Raw genomic sequence first — 25,876 nt, forward strand, 5'->3', positions numbered from 1 at the left:
TTTGGGGGTGGCCTACTCTAACTCTGCTTCGGGGGCTGGAAATGAGAAACTGGGAGTTGTGCTGGGGTCGGCCGAGGTGTCGAGTACGGAGGAATGGCCTGCAGGCCGCAATCTTGGGCCCCTTGGGGGGCCAAGACCTGTGCGTGCAAGGCGGGCTGTCGGCCCGCTCCAGGTCCTGGGGTAGCGTGTGCAAGCAGGTGGTCCCTGTGTCTCCCTGCTCCCTCGGGCACAGGCGCGTGTTCTCACACGGTGAAAACAGCACCTGCTCAGCTCCTCCCACCTAGAAATCCCATGTGCCCTTGCACGGGGCCCAAGCCCCAGACCCACGTACATCAGTCTGCTTCCGGCGCAAAGCAAATCTCTGTCTCTTTGAGAGGGCTGGTGTCTCTGCATCACGAGGAACGATATTCAGATGGCCGAACTCGCTAACACCAGGTCCCACGTCATTCTTGAGGTTTTAAAAATGTTATGTTTGCTCATGTTCTTCTAGGTAACGTCTGTGTCTGTCAGTGTGGCCTCTGGGCTTCATTGTAAAGGTCAGTTTGTCTTTGCAAAATATCTTGCCTTGCTTTCTTTCTCTAGTTGAGGGAGATGCATATGTTAATATCACTGGTCAGTCATTAACGTGCTTTTTGTTCTGGATGCAGACAACCCTCCTCCACATGCTCGGGGTGGGCGGGGAAGGGGTCACCACCAAGGCCTCTGGCTGACACCGGTCCTACATGAGGCTCGCTTCAGCCCATGTGTATGGACCACATCCCCAAGAAGGCAACATGGCCTTGGGACAGCGGCTGCCTTCCCTGAAAGCTTTGATCTGTCCCGTGCGCCGCTTTAAATCAGCTGAGCAGGCATCGCTAGTCCCCCCACCAGCCTTGCCGCAAATCCTGACAACATAAAAATAATAACACGACTCGTAACAGCCAGAGAGAGGCATCCTGAGGTCAGAAGTGCTTTAAGAGCGTTGATTTACATAACTTTTACAGCAGCGGGTGAGTGTCAGAGCCGAAGTTCAGAGTTAATAGCTCAGATAACAGAGCTAAACGCACAGACCAGCAGGGAAAGAAAAGCAATACTGTAAGCAATCAGCCGTGTGTGACTGACAAGCTAGGGGAGGACGTACGCCGACATCACCCCATTCCCAGGGTCAAGTCCGTGGGTGCTGTAGGAGGAATTAGGGACTGAGTACCTTGTGGAAATCATGACCGTCAGAGGCGAGGACATCATGACACTCGGGCATGGGGAGGAGAAGGGCCACAAACAGATGCTGAGACTTGTGAAGGGCCAGACCTGTGGCCGAGTGAATGCCTACTCAGGGGTGCTACCGAGGAGAGCCCGGCACGGGACAGGATGCGGCCCAGCTCGTGCACACTCAGGCAAGGACGAACGCGTCTCCACGGAGGCCTCAGCAACCCTGTGCTCTCCGACACTCTCCGGAAAGACACCCAAGAAGCCAGCAGAGCCGACCTGGCGGGCTGGGGCCTGGGCAGGAAAAGGCGTCTTTAAGCTCATTCCTTACACTCCCGTGTTATTTGTGAGCCGTGTGAGTGTAATACAATTCAAGAGTAATGACGAAACATTGCAATAGAACATTTTAATGCCTTCATTAAGGGAAAAAAAAAGCAGCTTAAGGCGAGGAATTTTCCAAGATGAATGCAATTGCGAATTCCGGGACAGGAAACCCCGTTCCGGCCAGAAGACCGCTGGCCAGGGACGCAGTCTGGGCCCCGGAACACAGGCCACTATCAGGCAACGCGCACAGAAGGCCTGAACTCAGCATCGGCTCTGTGCCCGGCTCAGTTGGAGCGCACAACACACAGCAAACTGGACAGGTGTGGCAGGGCCGGGGTGTCCCTCCTACGTCTTGGTCCATCCCCAGCTCCGACGGGCCCGAGCGGGAGTATGACCCATGTCTGTCTGGGTCCCGCCCCTGGCTGCCCTCGCACTCACTGCCCTTTCCCGGAGCTGCCAGACCCAGCAGGTGTGCGGGTGAGGCCCAGAGGTCTGGGGGTGAAACTCCCTGGAGGCCACGTGACCAAGGACAATCCAGAGCGGCAGGCAGAGGAGCTGGTGGGAATGCCGAGTCCTGCAGCCACAGAGGATGGGGAACTGCCTACAGTCCTTCCTTTGTGATCACTTTACAACCTGGAATGAGTGTGTGTGATGCTCAGCTGATACTGGGTCCCAGCTCCCCTTCCCTCCCCTCCACTCATGGTCGGCGCCCTCCCTGCGGGCCTATCTGGGCCACACAGCCCCCTCAGGCAGCCTAACATGAGGAGACCCAGGGGGCACAAGCAGAGAACTCCCAGAGCCTGAATCGCACTCTGGGCAGGTGTGCTTTCAGAGCATGTGCTGGTCGCACCCCACATGTTATCATCCCTCAGACATACTCTGGTGTGCTGTGATGCATGGTCTCCAGCAGCCAGGACTGGGCAAGGGGACTCTCCCTTTGCTGGAGGATGGGGGCAGATGTTTTCTCTTCACAGGAACAGTATCACTCAGAAGAAAGTGGGACTGGCTCAGGGCTCCCAGCACAGCTCTGCTGGTGACTTCTTGTGTGACCTCAGGCAGACCACTTACCCTCTCTCCGCTTTGTGGCCACGTGAGGATTCGTAGGTTTCCTGTCCTGTTGTGAGGGCTCAGGGAGCCAGGAGGTCAGCAGGAGAGCCCCTTGTGGTGGCTACAGTGACCACGGTGTCCTCACCCTTAGGAGGCCAGGTGTCCAGGACTCTCCAAAGGCTTGGGACCAGTGTCCCAAGGCACCAGAGCCCCAGACGCCCCCAGCTACAATGGGGCCAGGGAAAGAAAGGTGGGAAGAGGGTACAGAGAAGCTCAGCTCGGCTTCTCTGGGCTGTAGGTCATCAGTCCCTAAATGGTAAAGGACAGTCGTCTAGTAGAACACCCTGGCCAGAGGCTAGAGGGCAGCTGGTCATCCTCGGGAGGAGAAGGAACCACAAGGTCCTGCAAACAGCAGGCCTGTGAGTGGCCGTCATTGTAGACCAGGCAGGGTGTGCCTGACCCCTGGTCTGCGTGGCAATGGCAGTGACCTACAGTGGTCAGCAGCTTGATGCTGGGTGCATGGAACCATCCCCCCAGACTCATAGGCTGCCAGTTGGGGCTCCTCGTGTTGTTGGATGAATGACGAGCTGGGAGCTGGGAAGACACCCATAGGCTCGGGCCCCAGTTGAGCCAAAGAAGGTGCGAGAAGGACAGCAAAGGAGTGGGGGCGTCTCACCCGGAGAGGCGGGCGGGCAGCGTGGAGTTCCTGGGGCTTGGTCACTGGGCGACTGTCTCGCCCCCAGAAAGCCAGCAGAGCCCGAGCTGGTGGAGGACAGAGTCCAGCTCTGCTAGCCGCGTCCCCGGGCCCAGGAGGTCCTTGCGTCACCAGAGCAGGCTCACTGTCATCTGTGTTGGTGGAGGCCACCGTGCCCCACCAGCTCTGGTGTTAATCAGGGCAGAGCACAGCTGTCGGCGCCGGCAGGGAGGCCACGCGTGCTGTATCCCAGGCTGGGGCTGACAGTCGGCGCTGCTTCTTCAGACGTGGGTAGAGGGGGTCTCGGTACAGCCCGGCTGGGTGGCTCGGTCGTTAACAACATCTGATCACCCATAATCTCTTGATAATCAAGGAACTTTAGGAGCCCTTCAGAGCCACAGAAGCCCCCCAGAACAGATGACATGCACCCCACTGCCTCCTCAGCAGGAGGGGGATTACATGGTGGGGAGCCCCCCAAGTCGGGGGCCATGTTGGGGTTTCCCGGGGTGTGGGCACAGAGGAGGGGCTGACAGCAGGAAACAGAGCTCCCAAAGCTGGGATCTGCGGGCAGATAGGGAGGATGACCAAGAGGAAGGACATGTAACCATGGGAGACGGGCGCCCTTGGAGGACCGTTCCAGAAGGAGGCACTGCCCTTGGCCCTGTGAGGGGAAGGCAGGTGACGGGAGGAGCAAGGAAGGACAGAAAAAGCGGGAGCACTGGACCTGCCCCTCAGGAGCACCAGCTGGTTCCCGCCTCGTCCTCTGGGCTCCAGCAGCCGTGGGGAAGATGAAACTGTTGCCACATCTTGGGGGCAGGAAGGATGAAGGGGAATGAAGGTCATGGGGACCCAGCGTTCCAAGGCTCCATCCGTCACCGCGACGTTTCCCCTTCTCAGATGCCGGTGGAGGAGGAAGGACATCGGGGAGACAAAGCAGAGTGGGGGGTGGCAGGAATGTGGGGGTCTGTAGGGGGTTGACGTGACTGACACATGGCCCTCCTGCCCCACCCACAGGGTACCAGATCGCCTACCGCCTGGCCAGCAGTAGCCCCAACACGTTCACCACGGTGGAGGTGGGTGCCACCGTGAGACAGTTCACGGCCACCGAGCTGGCCCCGGAGTCTGCGTATATCTTCAGGCTGTCAGCCAAGACGAGGCAAGGCTGGGGGGAGCCGCTGGAGGCCACCGTCATCACCACTGAGAAGAGAGGTAAGACCCGGGGCCCACGTCCACTGTCGTGGAGCTCCGGGGCGGAGAGCTGGGCCCGAGCGGGAGTCATGACCTTGCTGGGCCACAGCTTCCCGGGGCAGACCCTGGACCGTAGCGTAGCGTGTCTGCACAGCCCAACATTTACCGGACAGGCAGGAACGTCCCTCTCTGCTCTCAGAGGTTGTGTAACTGGCCCAGAGCGGGTCTGAGTCAACACGTTTGAGGGCAGCTCCCTGAAGCCAGGCACCAGGTCTCTGATGTTCCAACCCATGTACCCCACTGAGCAGGTGCTCAAAAAACACATCTCCTACCGAACGGTCCTGTGGAGATCTGTCTTCATGGACACTGCTTCTGTTCCAGGCTCTGGCAAGGTGCTTATTGTACGTTGTCTTGGTTTATCTTCACCAGAGCCTAGAGAAGGAAGCGCTGTGAGCCCCCGTTCTGCAGAAGAAGTGGGGCCCAGACAGAGTCAGCTATTGGCCAGGGACACAGCTGTGGGACAGGGACGTGGACACCCTCCCCAGGCCCCAGGCCGCCTCTTCCCGCAGCAGTCTGCTGTGGCTTCTCATCTCAGCAAGCCCCTGACATGCCCTCCAGCCTCGCTCTGCGATCTGCCTCAGCAGGCTCCCTCCCCAGGGCTACCCTAGCTCTAGTCCCAGACGTCTCAGTAAGAGGATGACAGGAAGGCACTTGCTTGGAGAAATGACCTGTCCTACCTCCCATCTGGGAGTCCCCAAGCACCAGGCTCTGGAGCTGTGTGACTTCAGGCAAGGCCCTTCCCCTGTCTGTGCCCTGGCACCCACCCGGTGGCCTCTTGGGAAGTACAAGGGCCAGCACGGTCCGCAGGCCTCTGGGGGCAGAGCTGGTGCAGCGCCCACGCTCAGAGGGTGAGCCCGTGTCCCCGCGGCCTGTGCAATCGCTCTAGGACATAATCTAGAGCAGACATCCCTCTAAGGGAGGCATGAGATAAATCGAAGTGCTTGAGAATCAAAGGGCCAGTCTGAAACCTACGAAAGGTAGAAGGCAAAGGAGGCTGTCGGGCACTGAGCCCTCACCATGTTCTGGCCACGCTCCAGGCAAGGCAGCCCACTTCTCTCTGTAATTCCCACACAAGCAGGCCAAGCAGGTGGGGAAGCTGATGCCCCACAAGGTGGAAGGGCCCACCAAGGTCCGGCGGCTGCTCGGTGGCCACCCTGGCCAGAACACCCGGCTGACCCTTCCAGTGGCCAACAGAGGGACACTAGCATCACCTGTCTGTGGCTTTGGATCTTCTAAAGGCTCCATCTTCCGGGGGAAGACCAAACCCTTAAGCCCACTGTGAGTCCCCCGACCCCAATCACCCCCCGACCCCAACCACTGAGCCTCAGTCCCCCAAGGACGATGACAACTGCACAGCCCCTCTGATGACAACAGTTACCTCTACTGTTAACTGGAGGATGGAAGCCTGGGAGTCACCGGAGATGCCAGAGCGTGAAGCCGATGGAGAGACAGAGAACACACTCGGGGCCCTGGATATCAGCACAGACACTGTCTAACCTATGGTCCTGGCACAGGGTGGCAGCTGGGGGTGGGGGCTGGCCAGACAGAGGACAGGCCGCAGGAGAATCCCTCCTGCCCAGGTCGTCCGGCTCCTCCTTGTCTGGGTCATGCTCGGGGCCCTAAGTGCCTCTCGCAAAGGCTCCTGCCTTCTTCCTCAGAGTGGATACAGCCCCAGAAGGGAATCCGGCACTTTCTAAGTCCCAGGGAAAGACACAGGTTTGCTAATAGTTTGGTGTGACTTCAATCCAGATGGAAGCATAAACGGGCGTGCCTTTTAGGAGGCATCTCCGGTCCACAGCGGGTCTGCTACTGATGGGGCTGGGGGGATGCACACCCACATCCCAGCCTGTACCCCGACCTGTGCCCCGATCACCCGCACCAGCTGCCTGGGGCCCACAGGGCCGAGGGGCTTTCTGCCAGGGCCCACTGACCCCCCTGCCCCAGCAGAGCTTTGCCCATTGCCAGATGCCCAGGCTGATGAGGGGACACAGGCCTGTTGCTCCGGGTGAGGAGAACCGGGCAGCCTGAGCGTGTGTTCCCAGCGGAGCACAGACCACATCAGGGGGCAGGGCTCCCCCCACTGTCACCACAGGGCCAGCCAGCCATCGCTGCTTTATTACCCACAACACATTCTCAACAGGATCGATAATCTTCATGATAAACAATTAAACAATTATTCCTCCCTCTGTGGATATTCTCCGCTGCAATCGATGGGGTGAGGAGATGCGTGACGGAAGTGATCCGAGCTCAGGAGCCAGGTCCCGGCCCCGTGCCCTGCATCCCCAGTCACCAGCGCTTTGGGCACAGAGCAGCGGTGACAGCCCCCGGGGGAGCTGAGTGGGCCTCTGTCTGTGCTTAGGCCTCGCGGTGGCTTCCAGGGAAAGGACTTCAACAGGACAGATGCTCTGAGCCCAAGACCGGAGGGAGAAGATGTCTCTCGAGACTCCCCTGGGGACGTGTGGTCGTTGGGGAGCACGCGTGGGCTCACCCTCCCGTCTGACTGTCTGTCTGCTGTCTGAGAGAGAGCAGCGCTCCAGGAGCAAGCCAGGGTCTCCAATCAGCTCCCGCTGGGGCGGGTCCGAGTCGGCCATGGTCCCGGAGTCCACTCCCTCTCCTCGGCCCTCTCTGCCCTTGCCCGCAGGGAGCCTTCCGGGAGCAGCAGTCTCTCACGTGTCCCCGCTCTGTTCTCTCTCGGTTGCAGAGCGGCCGGCACCCCCCAGAGAGCTCCTGGTGCCACAGGCCGAAGTGACCGCACGCAGCCTCCGGCTCCAGTGGGTCCCGGGCAGCGACGGGGCCTCCCCCATCCGCTACTTCACTGTGCAGGTGCGAGAGCTGCCCGGGGGCGAGTGGCAGACCTACTCCTCGTCCGTCAGCCATGAGGCCACAGCCTGTGCTGTCGAAAGGTACCCAGGGGCAGGCGGGCCCTCCGCGGGGAGTAGTGCAGGGAATCTGGGGGCCAGAGACACAGCCGGACAGCTCCCCTCTCTTCTCTAGCTCCCTGTACCAGGGACCAGGACTCCCCCTCCTGGAGCCCCTCCAGCCTCTGCCCCGGGTCCATCCTTCTAGGTCCAGCCCTGTGCAGGTGGTGGGCACGCCCCAAGCCCCAGGGAGAGAAGAGGCACAGATCACGGGGCCGGGGAGCCTGGAAATGTGGGCTCCAGCCCCCGAGCCCCTGAGAAGCAGAAGTGGGGGTGTGTGTGTGGAAGGGGTGTCACGGGCTGAGACTCGCACCTTCTCTTTATGCTCTCTCTCCTAGCTGGCACGGCCGGTGGCCCCCATGGCTGCCGTCATCCATTAGTGATAGCTGCTCAGGGAAATGGGAGGGGTGTCCCCACTGGACCCTGAGAACCCAGAGTTTATCCAGTTACTGAGGGATCCACCGGGCAAAGGCGGAGGGGAACGGTACTGACCACCGCAGCTCACTCTTAGCACCTATGGTCTCATCTGGGCCCCTTCCCGTGTTCCCACGCCCCGCTACAGTAAGAGATGAGGGTACCCCTTTCTGGGGTGAGGGACCAGGGCTACATAACTGTCTAGGCAAGGGTTCTCAGCAGTGACCTTAGACCTTGCATCCCGACCTGGCGGTTCTGGGCTGCACAGGCTCACACCATCTTGCAGAAGCCCCCTGGGTCTCCGGTGGGCAGGCCTGTCCAAGGAGCCGGCCGGCATCTTCCCTGTCCTTCTCTGGCCCTGACAGTGGTCACTTTCCATGAAGCTCACATCAGGCTATGCGGAGACCACAAAGGAGTGTGGCCCACGGGCTCCAAGGATTCCAGTACCCCAGCCAGCTCTGCTCACGGGGACGGGGAAGGAGGCCTAGACCCCATTTCCCAGGCTCGCCAATGTTCCTCTCACCTTTCAGGCAGAACACCACGTACTTGTTGCCCCCTGTTCTGGGCCCTGTGCTGGGAAATCACACCCGCATTTCTCATTGAACCCACAGTGGGGGGCCACCCCGCCATACCTCTCAGCTCTGGGAGCCTGAGATCTGCCTCTGGAACGGACGGCAGCGACCAGGCCGCCATCTCAGAAGGCCATGCAAAGCAATCCCTCTCTGTCCCCCAGCTTTCTGCCAGTGCCCCTCATACCCTTTGAACAGCAGCTACACCACCCGAAAGGCCCTGCTCTTGGCCCCTCGGAGATCTCCGCTGGCTGCCCCCCCCCCAACCGCCTCCAGAGCCCAGAAAACCCACCCCCGGCACAACCCCGGGCCTCAGGAGGCATGGCCCAGCGTGCCCAGGTGGCTTCATGAACCACACTCAGCCGCACTCTCCTCTGAAAGAGAGGAGAAAACTAAACTCCAGTGGCCTCCTCTGTCCCGGGGCCTCCTGAGATCAAACGAGTGTGTGCAGGGGACTTCCCACTGGAAGTTTGCCGAGTGACAGTCTGATCTGGTGTGGGACACGCTGTGGTCAGTCCCCTCCAGGCCCCCGCGCCCATCAGCAGAGACACACCGAGGGCCAGGTTCCCGGGGAAAGTCACCTGCTGGGCTTCCTACTCTGAGGCGAGGGTTTGCCCTGCGTGGCCCCCCAGACAGCTCGGGGTCCTGGTATGCAGGGGGCCAGAAATGGGCCTCGTGCTGGGAACTCAGCTTCCTGCTCTCTACACACCCTCCCCTTGACCTGACACCCGGGTGGACTCTTCCAGCCATCTGACATGCGTACCTCACCCCTGCTGTGTGCCCCCCCTGGGGGGGTGGGAACGGAGGAGCTGCCACTGGCCTCATATTCCGAAAGCGCTGGAAAACAGTGAGGTGCTAAACACAAACGGATCAATGATGCGTCTGACGTGTGTCCTAAATGTAACGCGCTGAGTGAGCATAAGTGCTGAATTCAAGGACGGGGGTCGTTTCCCACGCGCCAGCGCGTGCCAGACGCCGAGCTGATTGTACCTGCGTCCAGTCGTTCACGCCTCCTGAATCCCACCCCCTTCGTCCCTCCTTCCCTCCCTTCCTTCACAGAGACCCACTGAGCACCTCCTGGGCACTAGGCCTTGTTCTTTGTGCTCGGGGCATAGCAGTGAAAGAGGCCACCGCGGTCTGTGTCCCTGTGGGGAAGGCAGACTGTTGTCAAGGAAGCAAACTGTTCCTTACAAATCACGGTGGGGCTGGTGAGGGGATGGACAGGCCTAGAGGACAGCGCTCAGGGCATGGGCTCTTCCTGAAGCCTTGTGAGCTGTGGCCAGAGGGTCCTGATGGGAAGAGCAGCCAGGATTCAGTGAGGGCGCTGCCTGTGTCAGTCTCTTCTAAGCGCTTCTCAACGCCATCCACACAACCATCTCACGACCCCGTGCTCTGGTCGGCCCAGGTGAGGCGCCTGCGGCTCATCGACCTGCCCAAGGTGATGTGGGGGTCAGTGTGGGGGCAGGTTGGCTCCAGAGTGCTCGCTCCTGGCAACTGCCCTGGGCCGCCTTTTAATCTGAGGAGAAGCTAATGCAAATGTGGGGCCTCAGGTGTTTGAGGCAGGAACCAAAGGAGAAAACCATGCGGTTGTCACAAGAATTAGATAAAATAGCTCCTAGGAAGCTAGGAACAGATGGGAAGTTATTTGTTTTAACTTGATAAAGGATAGCTCCCCCAGAAGCTGCGAGCAAAGATCATTGTTAAGGGTGGAACTTTGGAAGCGCCCCCAGGACAGCCAGGGCCGAGGCAAGGTCGCCTGGCATGGCTTCTCCAGCTGGAACCGGGGCACAGAGAGGCCAGGAGACAGGCCTGCGGTCACGGACCAGCCGTGGCACGGAAGAGCCAACAGAGTACCTTCGGGGACCGACAGAGAACCAGTGCAAACCCGTCTTAGCCGGGAGGGCATGTGAAAACACAGAGGAAGATTCTTCCAATCCTGTGTCCACAGATGGTCATCGGTCTTTGAAAATGCAGAATTCTTCCTCTAGGCCAAGAATTCCCCAGATCCCACTTGCAAACCAGTTGGGAGTGGGGCTGCTATTGGCTAACTCAGAGGGCATGGGAGCCCCCCTGGTCTCCTAGAGGACCCCTCAGAGCTTCTGGTGTTCCACGGTGCTCGGTTTAAAACCCATGAGTTTCCAGGTTGGCCTGGGAGGGGGACAGAGGACTGGCTTGGAGGCAGTGAGGGTCTGCCCACCGGTAGCTGGGCGAGCAGGCAGAGTCCAGAGCTGCCCGGCTCTCCTGGTCCGGGAGATGGACATGGGCAGAGCTTTGCCCCAAACAGCGCAGCGGTCCATGGGGCAGGGGCGGCTGTTCTCCTCATCAGCTCCTTTAGAAGTCACAGCAAGGACAGCCAGAGGAGCCGGCCAGCCAGGGACCCAAGGAAGACTGCAGCTCATCTGCTTAGAGGACTGTTTTGGTGTCTGTGTGGTACAGAGCTTAGCTCAGACCATCCACACTGACCGGGTCGATGGAGGGAGGCAGGCAGGCCTGCACGGTGGCCGCGAGCCATGCATCCGGACTGTTAGGGCCCCTCAAATCCCTTTCAGCAGACAGTTGGGGGTGTTTCCCCCTGTTTCCAACGGACAGTTGGCCTTACCTTGGTCTTAGAGGCGGCCTCAAGACCGATCCTCCTCCAGTCCTGGCCAAGCCAGGGACAAGGGACTTTAGTGGGGCCGGGCCTCAGTTTTCTCATCCCTACAATGGAAATCACACTGCCTGGACAGTGGGGCCCTCTGCGGGGACAAGGGACAGGTGGGCCTCCACGAAGGTGCGCTGCGGGCGGGCGAGGAAGCGGCGAGGCGGGCCCTGGTTTCACGCTCTGAATCGTGTGAGGGCTGCGGTAATTAGCTCCTCCTGAGAAATTCTTGAGTCCCTCAGAGAGCGGTGATTTGCTTTGCAGGAGAGGCTCTAATTACAGGAAGAGCCGGGTCTAAAACAGCCACCCTCGGGCCAGGACGTTCAGCCGCTGGGGGTAGGTGGGGAGGATAGTGCCGGCTGCCTGAGGGCCGCCCCCAGGCAGGAGCAGGACCGATTCCTGGTCCCTGAGCAAGGGCCTCTTCCTCCCGGCTGCCTGTTCCCTATGGGCAGAGCGTGGGGCAGGACAGGGAAGGGCTCAGGCCCTTACGGCTCATCTGTGTTTCAGGCTGAGACCCTTCACTTCCTACAAGTTGCGCCTGAAAGCGACCAATGACATCGGCGACAGTGACTTCAGTGCAGAGACGGATGCAGTGACCACGCTGCAGGACGGTGAGCCAGCTGGGATACAGGCAGGGGTGTAGACACGGGCCCCTGGCCGGCTGCTGCCTTTGGACCCTGAGACAAGGGCTCCCAGGGAGAGAGGCCCCGCTTTCATCCCGAGCCAGGAAGGGGTTGCCCCGGGGAGGGAGGGCGATGACTGGCGGCGAGCAGGAGGATTCAGTTAGCGGAAGACTGCTCGGAGCTCCGCACAGCCTGTGGTCCTGAAGCCGACTTCAAGGACTGGCCAGTGGAACGGAGGTTCCTTTGATTGGCTTCCAAATCCCTACAATCCATTAGCATCCGAGAAATTGAATAATTTATAGGGTCATTAAAAATAAATATGGAAGGGTAGCTGCGTTTTGAGTGGTTTCCCCATTTTTCTCATTCACGAACCACTCCACAGTTTTGCCCTTTGACGGAAGCCCAGGAAAGTGAAGGAGCTGAGATCCCCCAAGAGCTCCAGGTGGTTGTTACCCGCCCTCCCCCACCTCAGAGGAGCAGGCCCGAAGATCCTTGTGAGTTCGGGCGCCGATCCTGCCAGGCCTGCTGGCAGGCCGACTTCTAGGGCGGGAGGGTCGCTCTTGCCTTGCAGATGCGGGGGTTTGGATCTCGGGCTGCAGGCCTGAGCCTTTAGCTCCCCCAGTGGCATTGGGAACTGACTCACCACGTTGCCATGTTTCTCCTTTTTAAGCCAGGAGCCTGCCTTCACCAACATGAGGCCTCAGGCAAGCTGGGGACCAGCAGGAGGGGTTCAGGGGGAACCTTCCAGCTTCTGGGCCTCACGCAGAGATCATGCACACCCAGGGTTCCCACTGCCGCTGGGACAGGCCCTGCAAGAAACCCTGTGGTTGTCTTTGTGGCTCGTCTTCTCGTCTTACATTTAACACAGCTGGGGTTCTATTTGGGAGAAGCACTGATGCTTAAAAGAAAGAGGGAAATGCAGCAAGCTAATTTTGTTGGCGAGTCTAAGGAAATCGCAGGCCAGTGAGGAAGATATCATAGACTCCCTTTGCCCTTACATGGCTTGGGCTCCTGCTGAACTGGCCTGTTGGGGGAAAAAAAGCATTTGAAGGCCTCTCCAGGTTCCCAAAGGCCTATCTGCATCCTTTGTTACTGAAATCCTGTCTTTGGCCTCACCAACCCTGTCCTCTTCCTCTTCTGAGATTTGCAGTCCTCTTGTGTCGACTGTATTGTGTTTGGGCTGTATTGTCTCCAGAACAACAGATCTGCTGGGACGGACAGACTCCGGGGCAGGGGGAGCCCTGGGCTGGATGTGTGGATCGCTCACTGATAAACATTTCCTTGTTGTGGTGGCTGAGGTGTGAGACCCCCTCAATCCAGCGTGAAATCCCAGAAAGCTGGGTAAGGGTCCACCGTGGACCTCAGGCCAGCAGGAAGCCAGAGAGCACAGGCTAGGGGGCTCCCCAGAAGGCAGGGGGCTGTAGGTGAGGCTGATGCCAGCATGTCCCAGGTGCTGGGTGCCCCAGCAGGTGTGGAGGAGACTCAGAGCCGGTGACCAAGAGGCCGAGTCTCGGATGGTCAGGTAGGTGCAGGATGGGGACGACAGCCTCAGTTGTTCCACTCAGTGACTCTTGGTGAGCATCTGGTACACAGTCTTGGGACCTTAGAGTAAGCAGCCATGAAAAAGCCAACCTAGCATGCCAACTGGGACCGCACAGGTTCAGTGGGAGCGGAGGTAGGGAAGGTGTGTCCGAGGAGGGGCGCGGGACATTCGAATGGGGCGGGACTGTAGTTTCCAGCATGGAGGGCACAGCCATGGACACGGGCAGAGCCAAACTGACCGTATCCCTCCAGAGAGCAGAGCCAAGCTGTCACGGCCGCTGCCCCGAAAATAGCAGCCGTTCCCTCCACCCCAGAACTCAGCCTCCCTCCCTTAGTGTCTGAAACTAAGAGCACTCAGGCCTGGATGGGCTCTTTGTCCCAGTCAGAGCCTCTCTGATTTAAGTACCTCCAACAAATGCTCCCTCTCCTTCAGGGAGAGCCCCTGAGAAGATGGGGGACAGCAGCAGGAAGGCTCCCCAGGCAGGGTTCCCAAAGATAGTCCAGCGCCTTCGTATGTCCTGTGTGGGTCTGCTGGGGGCTGGGGGGCGGTAGGGACAAAAGCAGGACATTATCTTGTCACATCCATCAGGATCCAGTCTGGGCGGGAGCTGGGCTCCGCAGGTGGAGGACAACTACAGGGAAGGGAGGGAGGCGGAGGCAGGGATGCTGGCTTGCCGGCTTCCCCAGCCGCCCACCCCCTCCCCCACCCCACCAGCGGGTCCCTGGCCCTGCCTCCCCGCCAGAACCAGGAGGGAGCTGGCTCCGGAACAGCAGCCAAGTACAAGCAGAACCCGCTAATCCTCGCTTTCTCCTTTCTTGGATTCCAGTTCCGGGAGAGCCTCCAAGTTTCATCTCGGTGACACCGCACACCACCTCCTCGGTCCTGATCCAGTGGCGGGTAAGGCCCGGGAAGGGCAGGGTGTGTCCTGAACCTGCATCTGAGGCTGGAACCTGCCCGGTGCTGGACCCCATGTCTGAGGTTCGGTGGCAGGTCACGGGACTCCGTGTAGTTGGCATGCCCACTGCAGGGGGGAGCACCACGGACCCCCTGAGCCGCACTGCGGGAAGGGGCCTGAGCACGGCTCCCTGGGAGGGCCAACAGGACGGCAGGGCTGGTACAGGGCATCTGGGCTGAGTGTCCCAGGCTATTGGGGAAGGACGGTCCAGCAGGCCTCCGTGGTACACACAGAACTAGGTGGCATCGGACAGGGCAGCGAAACCATAGGCTGGGGAGTGATCTTTTCTACAGGAATCATCCACTAACAGACAAAATACCCACGGGGTTACGTGCATCCTCCCTGCGTGCCCGGTGTTAATTCTCAGGGAACAGTCCTGTCAAGGCACCTTATCCTAGACAATCAAGTAACATTGGGGGGCCGTGAACAGTAACATGATGTCAAAAGGACACTCTGCTCTCTCTTGGCCTCATTTCCAATTTGGATACTCTTGTCAACGACAACGTGCATGGAAGACAAAAATAAGAGAGGGGAGAACTGCGCGGAGGGCTGCCCTGGCCCCGGGCAAGCCCAGCGAGGGTGCCTACAGGTCTGTGGAGAGGGCTCAACCAGGCCAGGCGGTAGGGTTCAGCAGCTGGTCTGGACCCAGGCCGGACAGAACGAGCACAGCAACAGGCAGGGCCGAGGGCAGCAATGAGAAAGTCGTGGGAGCTCTGGGCAGCCAGGGAAGTTCCTGAGCCCAGAATGGGGCGGCCTTCCAGAGGAGGGCAGGGCCTAGAGCCGGGGCCGTGGGGTCGGAGCAGGGAGTAGGTGTGCTGGTCTGTGTCCACTGTGGCCACACTGGGCTGGTGGTCCGTGGAGGGGTCCGTGCAGCCGAGCTGCTTCTGTCAATGAGATCGTCCAGGAGAGTGCCGACATCACATCCAGACCAGGCGGGCAGGAGGGGACGGTTCGAGGTCAGGAGATTTAGGGGCCCAGGTAATGTTGAAACTTAGAACAAACTGTGGCTTAGAGAGGCAGAGGCTGTGCCTAGCCAAGGGCAGAGGCTGACAAGAGGGGAGGACTGGAAGGGACTCCCTTGGAAAGGGATGGCCCAGAGGGCATGGGTGGGTAAACCACCCATGTTTGTACCGGGACACCTAGAGGAGGCCCTCGGGGCCCTCCAGGGGCCTTGTAGGCCGGGACAGAGCATGCCAGAGACCCCTCCAGGCTAGAACTGGTGCCCAGCAAGGAGCAAGAGGGAGAGAAGTCAGGAGCCCTCCCGGCCTCCCGGGGCTGCTAACGGAGCAGGGTGCTGGGCGGGAAGTCAGGGCAGACAGACAGGGCTGGGATGCGGGTGTCAGCCATGAGGGGGCTCGCAGAATTCTCGGAGTGGCTCCTAACTGCTCAAGGTTCCCGCTGTCTACCCTGGTGGGGCAGCTTGGTGGCAGCCTGGCTGTTAGTCCACTCGAGTGCAGTTTGACCCCGAGCAAGGAGCACGGGTGGAAACTCCATGCCGGTCAAACGAACAGACTTGCCACGGCGGCTCCGGAAGGGATGAGAGCCAGACGTACATAGCCTGGGCTCTGAGCCACACGCAGACTCTCCAGGTACTGATGGAGTGGCTGTGGGCTCCTCCTTCACTCCACTGCCGAGTGACACGTCCCGGAAGTGAGGGATCCCTTACAGGTGATCAGGAGACAGTTCCAGATGTCTTCCAGTGTACGTGGAAACTCACTGCCTGGCGTTCTGTCTTTCGCAGCCTCACCAGAGTGTGGGGAAAGCATGGGGCTGGCTCCCCCACTGCCTCTGGGCGGCCTCATCCCCTGAGCTTGTCTTGGGGCCCCACTGGCTCTAGGTCCGTGGACCCCCATTTGCCAGTGGATGACATGACCCAAGCAGGCCTCTCCGGCTCCCGTTCTTTCTCTGTAAAAATGGGAAGTCAAAGGTGACCTCCAGGGGCTCTGAGGCAAGGTCTGTTAGGTCTCAAACCCCTGACTTCCATTAGGGCCTTTGATGGGAGGTGGGAGACTTTCAAAGTGGGAATTCAGGGTCCCAAGAGCTTCTGTTCCCCACCCTCTACTAACTTAATCGACCCAAAAGTTGGTCTTCTCTACTGTGCTAAATTTTACCAGAAATTTAGCATTTTCTTTGTACATGTGGCAATTGGCTGGCCGGTAACTAGGTAAGCTCTTTTTCTATAAAAGCAGCTTGGAGGCTTGGATGGACCATCACCTCCACACGGTGGCTGTCGTCCCCCGCCGTCCCGGCCCCCACGCCCGCGGGGGGCTCCAAGCCCCATGGTTGTGGTTGGACAGCTCTGTGAATGGGGGAGAGCTGTACCAAAGGAACTTGGCATGCGTGTCCATCAGCTGTCCCCGTTCAGAGCCCAGCAGAACAAACTAATTGCAAGAAGCCCAGAGCAGGAGGTGGTCAATATGATGTATTGTAGAAATAAATGCTTGTCAACTGCCAGGCAGTTGAAGTATAATTAAAATTATGAGTAATTTACTAAATCAGCACGAACAGAACAAAGAGACTATGTTTAAATATAGATTTGCGTTCCAAATGAAATGTTTCACCTGTAAACCCCTTTTTTTCCAGTAATTTGTTTAAAAATGCGAACACCGCCTGTAATTTCAAGGCTGCTGACCCACTTAAACGTCTCCTCTGTAGAAACTTGTCAGGTTTGATTTTTCCTGGTAGGATAATCAATCCCTGCCTTTCATGGGGTCCAGCGCAATTTGAAATCTGAGGATTTGAGCGTGTGTTCTAGACAGTGGCGGCACTGTGTTCACACCGAGTGCCACTCATAATGGACACCGGCCTTTCTGAGTTGCTCACAACATTGAAGCTGGCTGCTCAGAAACTTCCAGTGGCTCATATAGTCTGTCACTCAAGTGGAGGTCCCCCCTGGGGTAGCTAGAGATTTCCCTAAGTGGATTTTCAGGTCATTTTTTAGCAAAACAACAACAACAACAACAAAAAACTAAAAACTTCTTAGCAATAGATCACATCGTGCACATGGGCCCCAGCAGAATGTGAACTCAGGGCTGTGACAAGCGCCTTCCATAGAGGAGCATGACCACCACCCAGAAAGAGGAGAGAGGGCCACAGGGCTCTTCAAGATATGTTTGGGGTTTGTTCCTTCTCTCACATGGGCTCCATTCCCTGCAGAGGACCAGCTCCTGTGTAGGGTCTGAGCACCCAGAGGAGGATAAGCCAGACTCCAGGCCTTGCAGAGCTTCTGTTCACTGGGCAGAGCCCTAGGACGTGTTACTGGGAAGACAGTGGAGGGGGAGCTGGGAGGGGGCTTCTGACTGTGTTTTGCAAGATGAACGCTCCCCCGCTCTATGCTCCCAGGTAAATGGCAGAGATGGGCATCTGGGCATCACCCACAGCTGGGTAGAAGCTTAAGGGTGTGACAGCCCCTGGGACTCAGCACCAGGCATCAAGGGAAGGCACGTTGGAACCAGGTTTTCTAAGGCTTCCTGTGCTACAGCGTCTCCCAGACAGAGAACCAGTCCAGGATGAAACCAACCCGAGATGGGGTGATCTTGGATGTCAGCAAATCTAGCTCACAACCACAAGCCCTAAGTGAGTGCCCGCCATGACCAAAGCTTATCAGGGGTGCTGCAGGGAAACAGCAACGAAAATATATAGCCCTGGACTTATGACCAGTCAGTGTGGAGGCAGAAACGGCAGGTGCAGTGTGGTCAGGACCGAGGGCTGTAGAGCAGATCTGTGGCTGAAAGGGAACCTTCTGTCCAGAGTCACAGGAGGCGGTAGACCCCATCGGGCCAGATTTCCACCCACTATGAGCACAGGGCTGAGCCTGGGTGGGCGAGCCACCAGCCCAAGCCCATACTGCAAGGAACCAGGACTCGAATCCAGAGCCTGAATATGACCCATGGCTTCTAGAACTCTCCATGTGTCACACGGAGCTGCCCTACTGATACCTCCCAGGGGGTCCAGAGTCTTTCACAAATGACAGATGTGTTTTCTCCAAACTCTAGAAATAGAAGGAGTGGTTAAACCCAATTCCAAATCCCATGTTGGCAGGCCCCAGAGTTGCCATGGAGCCTACCCTTCCTGTGCCCAGGACCTACCGCAGACTTCACGAGGCTGCCCCCAGGCTATGTGGCCGCCTGTGCCCCTCCCTGAGCCCAGAGGGCAGCATCAGGGTGTGTCCCACTGTGTCACAGGTAGCAGCTGCACCTGTCGGATGTGGATGTGGCCTCTTCTCCTTGTGCCTCGAAAGCACCCTCTCCTCCTTCATCAGAAGTGTCCGTGAGCCCAGGATCTATGGCCTCAGCCCTTCCCCTCCATCCTCCAGCCCCATGATGTGCGTGGACACACCCACCCTGCGTGGGGTGTTTGCTGCCTGTTGCCTCTTCCAGATGGAAGATATGCACCAGACAGGGTCTGGGGGAGGGTCACAGAACTCCCATGCCCTCCACCCCGGATCTCTGCATGTTCACGGACTCGGGAGCTCTCTGAACCCCATCCTCTAGGTCTGTCCTGATTACTTCATTGCACACGCTTGACTGATGAAAGCACCGACCATTGGCCATTGATTGAAACTCCCCTCTCCTGTCCCCAGAAGTCAGGGATGGGACCGAAAGTCCCAACCCTCTGATCACAAGGTTGGTTTTCCTGGTGACCAGCCCATATTCTCATTCACATAACAAGTGACAGTTTTGTCACTCTGGACAAAGACACATGTATGAGGAACATATTTGGCTCATCTGAATGATGAAATAGATACTCTTCTCCTGAGTCACGGTATCATAGCACATTGCCCGTCTCTGCTTCCAGCTCCCATGAAGCTCTCCCAGGGCTGTGCCCAAGGGGCTCTCCCAAGGACCTTCGGATCTTCTTATTGCTTCAGTATTTGTCAAATGATGGCTAGACCCTAAATTGCTTCTCCAAATATGCTCTGTCTTCATGTTCAGCAACTGATAATGTGGAACACAGGCTCCCCGTGTGAATTAGCGATTATGATACTTTGCTCGTGTTCATCCGTCCAAAGTTTGCCATTATGTTTTCAAGCAGCTGTGCTGTTCATGACCTTCAGGCTTGAAGGTGGTCCTTTTGTCTTTGGGTGTCATTGAAAAGACCCGTAGATACTTTGTTTTGGGGCTTGGCAGGGGTTGGGAGGTTTAGCTTGTATTTGCAGGACTCAGGACTCTATATGCAAACAAATTACCCTCTGAAAAAGCAACCAGTCATTGAATGAGAGCCCTCCCTACTGCAGTGTGACATCATAACTGCAAGCTCTGAAAACCCTGTGTCCATGTAAGGTGGCCGCCACACATACCAGGGGTAGGACACCTTCATATCTTCATGGAGGGCACAGCTGAACCCACCACCAAGGGGTTTTCCTACAACAAAGCTGTGGCCTCTACTGTGGACAAGGACAGCATTTACAAAGGTGCTTGTGACACCCCCATACACAGTAGCCGTGTGGGTGTCATGGGGAATTCGACGTCCATCCCTATCTCTGGCTTCATGACTCTGCTGTAGCCAGGGGTCCTGGGCATGCCCTTTACCCATCTGTCTGGTCACAGCTTGGATGGTTCTTGTCTTTATTTGCTGAGTGTTCCAGAGGACACACGGGACCCAGAGCCCCTGGCCCCCCAGGCCAGCTCTCTGGCTACTGCAGCCCTCCCAAAATTCATTAATCAACAGGAACTGATGAGAGGGAGAATGTGGGCTGGACACCTCTGTGCACATTGGTGCGCAACCCGGTATGGGTTAAATTCTGAGCCTCGGGGCCCGTCTCCCACCATTCACAGTCCACAGCGTGTCCAAACATTGAATGAGCACCTGCCCTACCTACCCTACCCCAGGCTCTTTGTACACCAGGTGTCATGAGAGGGACCGCGGGGGTTCTGGCTTAGGTCTGAGTCAGTGCAAGAGTGGGGGTGACCTGGCATGCGGAGCAGTCACTGGGCCCCCCTGTGAATCTGCCATGAGCCCGGGTGGCCGTCAGGGAGAGGATGGGGCCAGCTGGTGGGTGACGCAGAACCGGCCCACATGCATAGCTCCTCAGAGTTCACCAGGCAACAGGCAGCTTCTCTGCCCACCTGCGTCCTGGGATGGAGTCCCCTGCCTTAGCCTGGGGCTCCTACAAGTATGGTCTGCACATGGGATAAGTTGCTCAGTGCCCATGTCCTGGCACCAGGAAACCCGGGCTCTCAGAGCCCAATCCTCTACCTGGGGGTCCCCTGTGCCCTTCTTCATGAATGTGGCACCTGCCTTTTTGTGCATAAACAACCAAGGACAACCTGTTTGACTTAGTGACTTCTCCAGCGCAGCTGGCTGATTCAGCTTGAAGCGGGGCTGCTAGGCCCTGCCAGCACGCTGATCGTGCTGTATTTGCAGCCTCCAAGGGATGAGAGCCTGAACGGCCTTCTTCAGGGTTACCGGATCTACTACCGGGAGCTGGAGTCCGAGGCATCCTCAGCCACCGTGTCCAAGACACTCAAAACCCCTTCAGCTTTACGGGCCGAGCTTACAGGTGAGACACCTACCCCATCCCAGCACAGGTGCCACACCATGCACCCAGGAAAGGAACCCTTGTGCATGTTAGCTCTATGCAAGGCATGGTGGGAAATGCCCTGGAAGGCCAGGGGAGATGCAGCTCTCCTCCAGGGGGCATGGCCACTGGGGTGGACAGGTCTGTGGCAGCCCAGGTGTGCACAGAGAGCGGTGGCCCATAGAGAGCCCCTGGGCTTTGGGGGCTTACTCCCAGTGTGGAGATCAGGGGAAGGTTCCCCGGGGAGGAGCCATTTGAGATAGGTTGTCAGGGAAAAGAGATTTCATCAAGGACACAGGAAGGTACGACTCACAAGGGCCTGGCAAAGGTAAGTGCTTAGGAGGTTGGAAGAACCAAGGGGCTCCTGGATGGTGCCTTCCAGTGGGCCAGCCAGGAGCACCTGCCCGCGTGAGGCTGGTGGGGTATGTTAGGGAGGGAAGGCCCTCCCAGGACACCATGTCACCGCCCCATCTGGGGCCGACAGAGGCCGGTCATAGCCTAATGCTCTGATGAGGTCCATTCGGGGGACCCCCAGCCTCATGGGGTGCACAGCCCTCTCACTCTGAGCCAATCCACCTGCTCCCCAGGCTTGGATCCAACAGCAGTTGAGGCAGCTTCTAGAACTTCTGGAAAGGGCACCTTCCTGTCTCAGAAGGGAGTCAGAGGGCATCCCCCAAACAGTATCACAGAAGATTCCTCTTGCCGTGTGACATCCTTGTGTCACATCAGAACGTGCAACTCCAGGACTGCATCCCTGCTCTGTCCACCTCCCACCACAGCACAGGCTGTGCCTTGGGCCTGCCAGACAGGCGGCGGCTGCGTCTGGCTGATCCCAGAAGTGTGCTGACCGGAACCAGTGGCTCATTTGCCTCCCGTGCTCTTGGTCACACTCCCGCATCCCTGCCCCGCAGGCATCCCTTGCCGGTGGCCAGATAATATCTTCCTGGGCTTTGTAGCAAAATCAAAACCACAAAGTAAAAGAACCCAGGATGCGATTGGGTCCATTTACCTGCACAGGGGCTCACAGTCTTTAGCTTGTTCGTCCCCGTCCAAGCAGGGCGCTCACCTGAGCCCAGACAACCGTGCCTGCTGCAGGGTGTCTGGAAAAGTTGCCGCCCTGGGAGAAACCCATTTCCTGGCTCCTCGAGTGGTGTTTGCCCCGTCGTGCCAGAGACTCGTCTGATCCCTGTCGTGGGCCAGGTGCCCTGGCTATCTCAGGAAGCCAGGCGGGGACCCCCAGGTTGCTAACGGGGAGTGTGGAGGCGGCAGTAGGGACGGTCAGTGGCTTCCGAGCACAGGGCTTCCAAGCGCAGCACCAGCCCGCCCACCGTGTCTGCAGACATCGTTTGCAGTAACTGTTCCCTGCCTGCTAACTGCCTTTCTGCTTTGCTTACTCCTAATAGCCCAAAGCAGCTTCAAGACCGTGAACAGCAGCTCCACGTTAACAACGTATGAATTAACACGTAAGTGCACGCCGCCTTCAGCAGGAGGCGCCGTGACCGCGGGGCAGGCGGGGGCCCGTGCCAATTGGCCTCTCAGTGGACCAAGTGAGAAGCAGCCGGGATTGATGGCTCTAGTTTCTGGAATTCCCCCTCTCCAGCGCTGCTTCTCAACACACCAAAACCATCGCAGAGATGGGAAAGTTCATTTCCAGAACAGAAACTGGGAAGGCATTTGATAGCTGGTCTTTGAGTTTGGGGGACTCAGAGGGAGCCAGAGCTCCTTTCTGCTTCCCTTTGACCTTTTCCTTTTACTCTTTATTTAATTGCAGTAAAATATGTGCAAAATGTACCATTGTAACCGTTTCTGAACGTGCAGTTTGGGAGCGTTAAGCATGTTCACACTGCTGTGCAGCCATCACCGCCCGCCTCCAGGGCCCATCCCTCTCCCTGGACCAAGCCTCCATCCCCGTGAAACACCCACCCCTCCCCCGCCTGGCCCCCGGCGCCCACCCTTTCCTTTCTGTCTCTGTGTCAGAGTCCTCCAGGACTACAGCAGTGCTTGCCCTGCTGTCTGGCTTCTTCCCCTTCCAGCTTCAGCCCTGCTGGGGCACAGCTGGGACACCCCATGTCTTCAAGACTGAGTAGCGCCCCACTGCATGCACTCACCTGATTCAGCTGCCTATTCATCACCCCTTCCCTCTGGCTGCCACCTTGCTTGCTCTCACGCTCCTGGCCCTTACAGGGTTCCATGGTCCAGAGGTAGGGCGAAGGGGTCCCCCAGTGTGACTCCCCCCTGTGCCGGGAGCTTCCCTGGACTGGCACGTGGATAAACAAGGGGGGAGGAAGAGGGGCTGGCCCTTCCCGAGGCCCTAAAGTGTGTGAGCACCACCCACCGCATCGCAGGCAGCGCCTGGGCAGCTCGCCCTGCCCTCATGGCCAGGGTGGGAGTCCGGGCAGGGAGACTCAGGCATGCCATTTTCTCCTCCACTCTGTTCCCCTAAAAAGGGCTCTGCAGTCTGCCCCGCATCCCTACCCAGCCACCACCCCTCCACCCAGCGCCTCGTCTCCCATGACACCCTGCTGAAGAGCAGCTTAGGGAGTTTGGTGAAACCCAGGTCCTAGAGACGAGGCTTCCCAGGCTGGACCTCCAGGCTTTGCAGTCCGGGTCCGGGTTATGAAGGAGAGGGTCCTCAACTCTGACCGTGCCCATGTCCACCCTGGCTTGTCTCCATTGATGCTGAGGAGACACATGGTCCCCAGGCATGGGGCTGGGGCAAACAGGCCAGGCAGGTGCATGAGCCACAGAAGGCAGCACAGCTGCAGCCAGGCTGAGAGCAGGAAAGGGTGGGTCCCTGCATGTCCCTGAAGCCAGCAGGGGCAGGAACCTGGTGTTCTGATTCACTGAACCTCTGCGGACCCCAAGAGGAGAGATCTGAAGTCTGAGCTAAGTCACCATTCACCCAGGGGTCAGACCCGCACATAGGGCCTCAGGAAAGCCCAGCGACGATGAAGTGGTATGAACTAGCAGAACCTTCCAGAGTGTTCTCGTTGACAGGTCAGCTACTTCCAACCTGTTGCTCGGCTCAGCATGTGGAACCCTATATATGTGGTTTCACCTGCCCTTGTCTTCCCGAGATGTGGTGGTTAAAAACTCAGAGGGCTTTGTGTTGCCAGTGCATTTCCTCCTTAAACACCAGGGTCTTCCTTGTCCGTTCTTACAGAGAGATTCTGGGCCACAGGCTGGCCTACAGCACATCCTGCTGCCTCTACTCTTCCCTCTGGTGGCAGGCCTGCGGCCGCATACAGGAACTGCTCATCTGGGCCAGGGAAGGGGAAGGAGGCCGCTCCACAGACCCTCGGGGGATGCCCCCGCTCTGCCCCGTGGCCCTGTAGTGTTGCTCCAAGGCAGAGAGGTGGTCCCAGGCCAACTGACCCGTCTCCTTCCGCCTGTAGGTCTGAAGAGGTACCGGCGCTATGAGGTCATCCTGACGGCCTACAACATCATCGGCGAGAGCCCAGCCAGCGCGCCCGTGGAGGTGTTCGTCGGCGAGGCTGGTAAGCTCAGGCACCACTGCCCTCCGGGAGGCCTGGCATGGCGCCCTCAGGGGCCGGCAGCGTGCCCATGTTGAGGAGCCTGGTGCTGCCACCTGCACCTCCGGGAGGTTCCAGGTTCTCTCCTGGGAAAGACAGATCTGCCGAGGGCTGGGCTGACCTGGTGGCTGGAGAGACCTGTGCAGTCTTGCTTTCAGACTCAGGGATTGATTTTACCTCCAGAGCCCTCCCTGTGCTTCCCAGCATGTGCTCCGCGGGGAGGCTGCTGCCTCCACGGGAATCCGGGTGCGTGGGGACCTTGGCCTCTGCCAGGACATTTGTGCTCAGTGTCCCACAGTTCCTGGTGGGGTCCCAGCTTCGGCTTGGCACACATCGGCCTGACCCCCCAGTAAACTGCCTGGTCTCCTGTATGGGAAAATCACATGGATTATTGTTTGTACCTCTGTTAGATAAGACGCGGCCCCTGAGTTTGTTTCCAGGGCTGTCCCTTGTGTGGAGGCTTCAGAGAGACATCATGTTATGTTGAGAGCAGACTGGGCTCCCGTCTGACCCAAGGGCACTGCCCGCTCTCCCCTCCTCTGCCGGGGCTCCTGCTCAGGTCAGCTGGGGTGGTGAGAGCATCGTGCTTCAGGCTGGGAACCACGGGAATTCCCTCTGAGGTCAGAGCCCCGGGCTTGCAGGAGACGGTGGTTGGGCCGCTGGGGCAGCCCGCAGAAACCTGTCAGGTGACCTTTCAACATTTGGAGAGACCTTTCAACATTTCTAAAATCACTGTTAGAAACTGAATGACAGCACTGGGGGACTAACTGAGCAGGACTTTTCTGGAACAGTCAAGCAACATTTGTACCAAGTGAGGCTGAGTGAAATGTGATGCCTAGAGCATAGGCTGTGCTGGTGGCGCTGTACGTCTGCCCCCAGGGGTTAAATGGCATGGTGAGATGGGGGCTGGGCAGCCAGTATTCTGGGCAGATGCGCCTCCCCTCAGAGGAGCCTCCCTCCCCAGGCCGAGGCCAGGCAGGAGCACAGGCCGGGAGGGACAGGACGTGCCCAGTGCCCTCCAGAAGGCGGGCACTCCAGCCCTCTCTGGCACCTGGGCCCACACTGGTCAGCACGGGGGTCTGCCAGCCAGCCAGAACCGCAGCACCCGGCAGCCCGCTGGCGGCCTGCATCAGGGGTCCGGGGCACTGGAGGCAGAGCTTGAGTTATAGGGGCCCAGGCAGACGCTCCGAGGAGAAGACTAGCACCAGGGAGGGAGGCAGGCAGGCATGGGGGGCTGTGTGCACTGGCCAGGTCGCCGTGGGCCTGACGTCCGGCTCCGTGCTCCGTGCCATCCTCCACTCCGTCTTCTGCTCCGTGCTCTGCTCCGTGCTCCGTGCCATCCTCTGCTCCGTGCTCTGCTCCGTGCTCCGTGCCATCCTCTGCTCCGTGCTCTCCTCCAGCTCTGAGCCATGCCCCGTTCCGTGCTCCATGCCGTGCTCCGAGCCACGCCCCGTGCTGTGCTCCATGCTGTGCTCCACGCCGTGCTCCATGCTCTCCTCTATGCTCTGCTCCGCACTCCACTGCGCGCTGGCGGGTTAGCAAGCATCAGGGCAAACCGCGAGCAGTGTGAGGTCAGCCGTCCCCCCGACCCTGAAGCGGAGGGTGCGGCCTGGAGCACACACCCTGTGCACAGCTGTGGCGCAGCCGTCACCGCCGCGGGGACAG

At 58.7% G+C, this 25,876-nt stretch overlaps 1 protein-coding gene across 3 annotated transcripts in view; it reads left to right on the forward strand.

Moving 5' to 3' along the window:
* The window catches only part of SDK1 (sidekick cell adhesion molecule 1), an 854,095-nt gene that overhangs the window by 768,468 nt on the left and 59,751 nt on the right, over nt 1-25,876 (forward strand). The window contains exons 30-37 of one of the 3 annotated variants that reach the window (XM_032327040.1): nt 491-536; nt 4,265-4,459; nt 7,200-7,401; nt 11,545-11,648; nt 14,030-14,100; nt 20,525-20,660; nt 22,082-22,141; nt 24,074-24,175. In XM_032327040.1, coding sequence (XP_032182931.1) covers nt 491-536; nt 4,265-4,459; nt 7,200-7,401; nt 11,545-11,648; nt 14,030-14,100; nt 20,525-20,660; nt 22,082-22,141; nt 24,074-24,175 — 916 coding nt within the window. The remainder of the gene's footprint in view (nt 1-490; nt 537-4,264; nt 4,460-7,199; nt 7,402-11,544; nt 11,649-14,029; nt 14,101-20,524; nt 20,661-22,081; nt 22,142-24,073; nt 24,176-25,876) is intronic. The other 2 variants (XM_032327041.1, XM_032327042.1) reach the window with 2 other exon arrangements.

Source organism: Mustela erminea, chromosome 20 (assembly GCF_009829155.1).
Source record: "Mustela erminea isolate mMusErm1 chromosome 20, mMusErm1.Pri, whole genome shotgun sequence".
Taxonomy (NCBI): domain Eukaryota; kingdom Metazoa; phylum Chordata; class Mammalia; order Carnivora; family Mustelidae; genus Mustela; species Mustela erminea.